This window comes from Lichenostomus cassidix, chromosome 3, assembly GCF_008360975.1.
Source record: "Lichenostomus cassidix isolate B80296 chromosome 3, HeHo_3.0, whole genome shotgun sequence".
Classification (NCBI taxonomy): domain Eukaryota; kingdom Metazoa; phylum Chordata; class Aves; order Passeriformes; family Meliphagidae; genus Lichenostomus; species Lichenostomus cassidix.
In genome coordinates, this window is record NC_139483.1 from 29,779,352 (window position 1) to 29,788,020 (window position 8,669).

General features: G+C 48.7%; 1 protein-coding gene across 2 annotated transcripts in view; it reads left to right on the forward strand.

Moving 5' to 3' along the window:
* The window catches only part of MDGA1 (MAM domain containing glycosylphosphatidylinositol anchor 1), a 138,801-nt gene extending 131,227 nt beyond the window's left edge, over nucleotides 1-7,574 (forward strand). For both annotated transcript variants that reach the window (XM_085055092.1, XM_085055091.1), the window contains 3 exons: nucleotides 4,673-4,803; nucleotides 5,771-5,879; nucleotides 7,016-7,574. In XM_085055092.1, coding sequence (XP_084911218.1) covers nucleotides 4,673-4,803; nucleotides 5,771-5,879; nucleotides 7,016-7,107 — 332 coding nt within the window. In that variant the 3' untranslated portion in view covers nucleotides 7,108-7,574. The remainder of the gene's footprint in view (nucleotides 1-4,672; nucleotides 4,804-5,770; nucleotides 5,880-7,015) is intronic.
* Nucleotides 7,575-8,669: the final 1,095 nt, after the last annotated feature.

Below are 8,669 nucleotides of genomic sequence, written 5' to 3' on the forward strand. Positions count from 1 at the left end.
TGAGAGAGGGAGAGAGACCTGTGTTTGTTGTGGAGATTATAAACAGTAATAGATTCTTTCTGGTGACTGTCATTTGTTCCTGGGATTTGCCTGCACTAAGCTTTGGGCTTTTAGTTTCTGATCAGTGGCATTAACATTAAACACTCAAAGCGGTGCTCAGAGCCCCTGTTACAAATGTGAGAGCTCTTTTTTCCCTGGCTTGGTTTGAACCCTCATATTGGGTCTGCAGGTGACTCTGCTAAGCTGTGCAAGGTCTAAGTTCTCTCCACACTGTGAATCTCTTTCTAGCTACTGGGTACCTTTTGCAATCAGCTTCTTATCTCAATCTGTCTTTGCCTGCTCTGGAAATGCCGTGGGAATTTCCATGGGGGCTTTCAGCCCTGAATTCCCAGTTGGGTGCCAGAACTGAACTGGAGCTGCAGCCAGGAATTCTCATGAATAGCTGATCTCCTGAGATTGCCCCATACTGGAGCAGGGATCTTGCAGGAGTGCAGCAGGCAGTTGCAGTGACACCAGGCTGTGTGCCAGCTGCTGCCTGTGGATCCCAACAGCCTTCTCTACCCATCCCACAGAGCTCTGCTGCACTTGGCATGGCATCCCATCTCTCAGCGTGTAGTGTCATCCTCCCTTTGCTTCCTGACTACTCCAGCTGCCTGCCTTCCATCTGAGCCATGTAAACAGAGCTGTTCCTTAGCCTTTTCCCCACCCCATCACCCTGCATTAACTCCCCCAGAGAACTCTTGAGGAAACCTTTACCCTCTCTGCCATCCTGCACAGACTGTGCTGGTGGCCCTGACCTTACCGACCCTCCCTACCTCCCACTGCTGCCTGCACCAGCTCTTCTGGATCTACACTGCAATTCAATGTGACAGTGAAGTCCCCATCCTGTGGAAACTGAGTGAAGACATTTTTTTCTGTTGTGAGAAGGTAACATTTAAAGGCATCCCTTGGGTTACTTTATCTGGCAGCCCAGCTGGTCTTTTGTGTGAGTGCCACTCTTTTGAAATGCCAGCTCTGGTCTTCAAGGCAGGCAGCAGAAGGTACAGCTGGCTCTCATTGTAATTGATTTCTCATCACTCATCACTGGCCTTTATTCTCCCTTTTGATTGGGAAGTAGGAATAATACAGATTACAAGACAACGCAAAGATTGCCTTGTATGAGAAAAGGTAACAACAGGATTGTTGGTGTCCTGGGATTTCCCTTTTGTTTGTCTGTCTCTGGTCACCTGGAAAGATATAGCAGTAGATAGATGGTCTGTCTTTTTGTGTGCTTCACCAGCAGGTGACCTTAGGAAATATCAGACAGGAGAGATGGAGAAGGGGCAATAAGGAGAAAAATAGGTCACAAAACTGACCAGCTGACTTTGGACTCTGGTACAGGAAACTAGGCATGATTGCAGTATGAAACCAGGCAAAAGGGGTGACTGCAGAAATTGGCACTGGAGAACATCCCAGATGGGCCTTTCACATCTCCACTGATGAGGGGTTGGAGAGCAGGTCCTCACTTTGGTTATTCTTCAGTTTACAACCACTGGAAAGGAAGATGACGTGGAGATTCCCATAGTCCAAGTCTGCAGTGTTTTGTGGTTCTCCCTTGAGTGCAAATCTGGAGGTTCATTTACAAGTACCTCCAACACAGGCTATGTGTCCTTAACTTGACTGGCAACTGGTGGCAGACTGACACATGGTAGAAGGGAATAAAGTAGAAGACCTGCACAAACTTTAACATCTACAACACTGTGGACTCAGTTCAGATGGGACAGAGGCTTCATTGCTGTTCAGTGTCCGGGAGTCCCTGCTATGCCTCCTAGAAACATATTCCCAGTGACAGCATTACTGGAAAACTGAGGTAGTGTAGTTCCTTCCCAGTCTCAGGGAGCCTTTATAATTCAGCAGGGATTGCAGATAGGACTGTGAGACCTGGCTGCCCTTCACAGCTCTGACTGATTTCTAAGACAGCCGTGGGCATGCTACTCCCCTGTTTTGACCTTCAGTTTTCCATGTGTAGACAGGAGTAGTGAAACACTGCATGCTGTGAGTAGATAAGGGAGCTTCTTTTCCAATTGTAAACCATTTGAAGAATGCCTGCTTCTATTCACTATTGTTGTATTAGGGAATTGGGGGGCTAAAAGGTTGTTTTTCCTGATGCTGCAAGGACATGGAGCTGTCAGCCAGGATATGCTCAGGCTTGGTTTGGGTTTAGGCCAGGCATTCACAGCCAGTGCTTTTGAGGCACTAATTTGCATTCCAGATGCTTCTCTGGATTTCTTTCTATCTCGCCTTTGCTTTTTTCCTAGGGCATCAAAGTTCGTTTGCTGCGTGATTTGTCCCAGTGCTGGCTACTCAGCCAGGCTATTGTGCAGCAAATCCTAGTTACAAGTCCCCAAATGAGGATAGAATACACAATGGTTGTTTTTAATCCTTGCTTTCTAGCAGCTTCATATTAATTCTTCATTTGCTCTCAATCCCTCACCTCACGGGCTCTGGTGTCTGTAATTAGCTGCTCTGAACACACTCCTGTTGACATTGATCTGCGGGGTTATGTAGTTCCTGCGTGAGCTGTCAGTTTGGACAAGGGGCTCCATGAGGACTAGGTATCCTTAGGGAGGCCTTCCTTCATAGGAAGCTGCTGAGGGCAGGGAAGATGCCAAGAAACCAGCAGCTCAAAGCTGGTTGTGCCAGAGACTTCCTATAGTGAATTCTCTCATCTGTGGCACTGTGGTTTCAGGAGGGAGATCTCCCTGGCTTGGTTCTCCCAAGGTTGTGCAGTGCCAGCTGGTCTCCAGACAAAGAGAAACAAGCTATTTTTCCTCCTTATCTTGGGCTGTGGTGTGCATCCCAGACTGAGTACCACCAGGGAAGTGAATTGGATATGCTGTCTTATGTTCTGTCAGGCCTTCATCTAGTTTTCTCAGCTAGCCTTACTGCTAATGCTTCCAAATATTTCCAGACAATAATGTGCCTTCTATCCTCATTTCACTAAATTATATACATATTTCATTTTTTTAACCTTTTCTTGTAAGTCATCCACTCAGAATCTAAACATTTCATCATCTTTATTATGCTCTGAACTCCCTGTGAAGTATCTCTCACTTTCTGACAGCCAGGCACTTGATGGGATTATTTCCAGGTCCCTGTCCTTCCCACAGTGCCCCTGAGGTGGATGTGCCAAGAATGAAGGATTTGGGGAGATCATGTAGGAGGGAGGTTATGTAGGAAAGTCTGTTTCCCTGTCTCTTTTCCTGACCTCTTTCTGCTGCTTCTCCGAAGGCAATACCCATGTGGGAATGCAGCATCCCAAGTGCAGACAGACTACAGATGGATAAGTAAGGGTTACTATTTCCACCCTTCTCTCAGGTGTGATATATCTGTGCATGGAGATCAGAAACACTGATGAGCAACAGCATGACTAGAGTTGTGATTGATTGATTTTCTGAGAAAAAAAAGTGGTTCAGGTCAACCCTGATTGGATGTTTAAAAATGTTTTTTCACTGAAGCAAAAAAAGGAAAAGAAGTAATCTGAGGGCATACTAACAAAATGCTGCAGGAAGACAAACTGAGATGGTTTCATGTGTGGGTGGAGGGTAGGGAGCTGTGACACTGTTTTCAAAGTGAGAACTGGAAATGCTTTGAGATTTGTTGGCTTTGGTTTTGGTTTAACGATAGACAAAACCTTTTGGAAATTGCTTTTTTTGAAAGAACTTGAAGTCAGCATTGATTCACAGGGTCTTTGTGAACCTCTGAAGATGTGGGGCTGGGATGGTACCAGGTGGTTTGTTACTGGCAATGCTGTCTGGGGCCTCGAAGAACAGCTGCTCACTCCAAGGCTCCTCCCAGGGCAAGCGGTGAATGAGGACACCAGTTGTATTTCCACAGCTGATGGCCAGGGCTGGGGCAGGGAGAGCCCTCCTGGCTGCATTGCATATTTCAGGTGTCAGTGGTGAACAGGGGGAGGCAAATATGTGGTTTGGGCTCCCCATTTCAAGTGGAATGTAGAGAAATTGGTGGGATCCAGTGGAAGGGCATCAGGATGGTCAAGGGGCAGGAGCAGAAGTCCTGAGAAAGAGCGGTTAAGGGAGCTAGACTTGCTCAGTCTGGTAAAGAAGAGGTTGCTATCAGCCTTTGGCCCCCAGCTGTTTCAAGGGCAAATTCAAAGATAATGAAACCAAAATCTTTTCATAGTAATAATTTATATGATAAGGAACAGTCGCCACAACTGGTAGCGCTGGAGGTTCATACTGGATGGTAGGAAAACTTGGTTTCCTCAGGGAAGTTCAAGACTTGGCCAGGCAAAACCATGCTGAGCTCATGTGGAGCAGGAGACATCTTCAAGCAGGAGATTGGATGGGCTGCCTCCGGAGGACCCTGGCAAATAGCATTTCTGGCACCCTCTTCTCATGCCACCCCAGCAATGCTGCAGAATGCTTCTTCCCAATCCTGTCCCTCTTTGTCTGGATCTGTGTTTCCCTTGGAAAGGCCAGATGGATGAAATATTGCCAGTGGCGCTTACCCATGAACACAGGAGAAAGCTGGCTCCCTTCAGCCAGCACTGGGGGCTCTGCAGGCTGTCCCTGGGCCAGCTGGGGTTCCAGCCCAGAGCTGCACCAGGAGCCAGGCCAGCAGACAGGCTTGGCTGCCTGCCCCATGCCAGAGCCCAGTTTCTCTCTTACAGGCTCTTTGAACCTGCTAGTTCGCGTGCGGAACAAGCGAGCCATCGACACCCAGGTCTGGTCGCTCAGTGGGAATCGGGGGAACATGTGGCAGCAGGCACATGTGCCCATCAACCCTCCTGGGCCCTTCCAGGTAAGCCAGCTCCACAGTCAAGGAGCCACCTGCCACCTGTCCTATCCTGTGTGCCATGGATGTAGAAGATTTCCCAGCAGACATCTCCCTCTGTTGCACCTGGGCTGGTGGGGCACAAGGGAGAGCACTGGAAGCTTTTGACCCCCAGGGTCACTGGGGCAAGGCAAAGGCTTAGTGGATGCACAGAAGTCAAATCTACTTCCATCTGAAGTTTTTATGTGCAAGCATCAGTTTGGCACTATAAATTTTCTGATTGTTACTGGTCTGGAAACTGCCTGTCAAAGAGCTCCTTTTGGTGCCATGTCTGTGTGATGGACAGGTCCCTTTGCTGAGCAGCTGGGGGATGCTGGCCTGTTGGTGTAAAGTCACTGAATGCTAGAGGTTTCTTCTAACATGTGCTGCAAGAGCCCAGTCCCTCTGTGCCACTTACTTAGGACTCTGGGAGAGTTTGTGAGTATGAATGGGGCACTCTGCATGTGCTCATCGAGTTGTTCATGTGTGCCCAGGCAGCAGGCTGCTTTTATCACTGAGGTATTCACCCAGCAGGTAACTTTGCTGTTGTAGGGCTGTTTGTGAGAGCTGGTCTATGCAGGCTGGTAAGTTGTGGCACTGTGGCAAAATGCCTAGTGTGTTTTTGTGTACTTCAAAATAATAAATAAGAATGTGGTTACTCTTGCAAGTCCTGTTCAGTATTGGTTGGCTTGTTAGAGCAGGGCACGTAGTAAAGCAGAGCTCTGTGTGCTCATTTATTACTGTACAGACACTCAACACAAAGAGGTTGCTCCCATAAACAGTGGGATCTGGCTTTCCAGTACTTACAAGTACTGGAAAAACAGGACGGAATCATTCTCTTGAGGACCTGATAAGATCTGAACTGTGTCCTCCTCGTTTCTGCAGAGCCTTGCAGTGCAGGAAGGGCCCTCCACAACTGCAGCCTCACACTGGGCTCTCCCCTCTCTGCTTGCAGATCATCTTTGAAGGTGTCCGGGGCACAAGCTACGAGGGGGACATTGCCATCGATGATGTCACTCTGAAGAAGGGAGACTGTCCAAGGAAGCCAATTGGACCAAATAAGGGTGAGACTGTGTGTGCCTCAGGGCCAAACGAGTTGGAAGGAGTGTATTCACAAATGCACGTGCTGGGCATGCACACTGATTTCAGAGCACACTGCTGTGTCAGTGGCATTCAACAGGATGGTTGGCTCCACCAGCAGAAGTCAGCAGAGGGGCTGTCAGACTCTTGGACTTGTTCCTTACAGTGGAGAGTTAGCAAGAGTCAAAGGAAAAACTAGGAGGTGTGGCCCCAAGAGGCTGAGGACTGCAATATCTCGTTTCCTGGAAACTCTGGTTATGGCAGCTTTGGAAAGGGAAAGACCTTCTGCAGGCTTTAATGGCCTCTGCAGTGTTAAGTCAGTCCTTCTCCATTTGCTCTTTGGGGCATGAACAAGGGAGGGCTGCACTTCTTCCCGTTGCTGTCTGAGCAAAGAGGCACAATCAGGCTAAATCCCACCAACCCCTTTCCAGTCCATCCACAAAAACTGATGCCAGCATTGCAGTAATGGAGATAACTGCACTCCCATTGAGGTACGCCGAAGGTTGAAGCCACAGCGAGGTGTGTAAGCAGTACAGAGGCATTGGGGAGGAATCAGTGGTGAGCCTTGTGCCTTAGTCCTGCCTGTGCCCTCGATAGCATGCCTTGGGTGGGCAGGAGAGCAGATGTTCAGAGTATGCAAACCAGAGCCAGAAAGGCACTTGAGAGCAAGGTTCAGTTTGGTTTATTTATTTTTGACGGAAAAAAACTTGCTAAGTAAGAAACAATTCTAGCAATTTGCTTAACTCCAGAGGTGAAGGGGGAAACAAAACAAAGTCAGAACACCGTCAAATTTTCAAAATTTTGGGTGCAATTAAGGTTCTAATTCAGTCTAGGATGGCCAAGCTATAACCATAACACAATGAGAACCTTTTGTTTGCCTCAAGTTGCGTGTTCTGGGGAAAGGAGGATTGGATTGCAAAAGTATCTGAGATTAAGCCTTTTCTTCAAAGTTAGTTCTGGGAAAATTTGAGAATGTCCAGGACGGGCTTGAAGTATCTTCCAAAAGATCAGGGAACTCTGTGGTTCAGGGTGGGAGAAGACATGGATGTGCACTAGACTTGTTTGATGAGGTCTGTATCTGTCCCATTACTAATTCTCTTTCTCCCTTCTCGGCTGGCAGCTGTTGCTCTTCCAGGAGGTGGTGTCCCAGCCCTGCACAGCTCTTGTCTTTGTGGCCCATTGACTTTCTTCCTTTACGTGCTGCTCAGATGATGGCAAGCGAGCGCTCCTGTCTTCGGACCAAGACATTCCTGCTCCTTTCCTACTCAGCCACCTCTGCTCCTCTTCCTCCCCTCCTCACTGGCACACCAAAGTGTCCATATGTTACCAAAGACTGACAGGCATGACCACGCAAAGGGATCTGGTTCAGAACTGGAGCACTCCTTGAGAAAGTCATAATGTCTAGAACAAAATTTAAAAATAAAGACAAAACCTTTTTTTAAAAGCACGTGCACGAGAGAGAGAGAGTGAGAGAGTGGAAGGAAGGAAGGAAACATACACAGAGAAAAGAAGGAATGAAACACAAAAAATAGGAATGAAGAAATGTGAAGAGCAAACGAAGGAAGAAAAAAACACCCACATGTTTCCTTGGGAATATCGGACAGGGCTTCCTCAGGGAAGTGGGAACTTGTTTTAAACAAACAAACAAAAATATATTAAAGCACAAATTTCTACCAGAACAGTTACCTTCTTTACTGCAGAGCCCACAGCTTAGTGGATGATATCCTGCAGTACTCCCCTTGTCTCCTCATGCTTTCCCGCTGGCTGGGGCTGTCCCACTCCAGCTGCAGCTCCCTGCAGCAGCACCAGCCTCGTCCGTGGGGCAGCAGCTGCCCTGCGTGCCGATGGCTGGAGCACCTCTCACAGCATGTGCTTCAGTGTCTCCATCCATCCACATCTTCCAGGCTCTCATGTATTTTATTGCCCCCAGTGTGGTTTGCTTTGGCCTTTCCCCACCGCTCTGTGCTTCTCACCCCCCGGCCTGAAGAAGATGGAGCAAGGAAGGGACCGATGACATGGACCACGCTGAGTGGTGGAGAAGTCCTGGCTGGATCCAGCTGCAGCACTGGCCTCTAAGAGCCTCTTTCTGTCTCTCAGCACTCTTGCTGGGTAGGGAGCAGGTCTGAGCTGCAGACAGAAAAGTCTGGTCTCTGTGGGGCTGAGGGATGGGGTGTGATGGGATGGGACTGGAAGGGTGGAGCAGCTGCACATTTGTTTCCCCCTGTGAATACTGGGATGACGACTGCCTCAGTCCTAACCCTAGGATTGATTCTCTGCCTCTGTTTCATTACCTATGTATTTTGGTTTTTATTCCATTGCTCAACTTCCTCCACCTCAAGTTTTTTGGATTATGGGAAGAGTCAGGCATTTAAAGGTTCTTCAGCCAGACAGCAAGTCCTGTGCCCATGACCCAGCCCCTGGGCTGGCAGTTCAGGCAGCTCCAGTGCTGCCCTCTCACCTCCTGAAGCCTTTCTGCATGCACGGTGCATTTGATGGAGTGTGGGCCAAGGGTGACAACAGCATCGCTGCTCAGGGCTGAGGTGGCTGAATTTTGTCAGCATATGCAGCCACAGAGGCACTTGGCTCCCACTGCCAAGGCCGTGGGCAGAGGAGCTGAAAGGTGGAACAGGCAGGAAACTGCTCCAAGAAGGATGGAGGCAGGAAGTTGGCCCAAAAGAGGGTCTTGTGCTGAACTGTGGCCCCTGTTTGCCACTGAGGAACAGGGAAACAGGGATGGGGGAAATTCACCTTTTTCCTGCTGGCATCATGAGTGG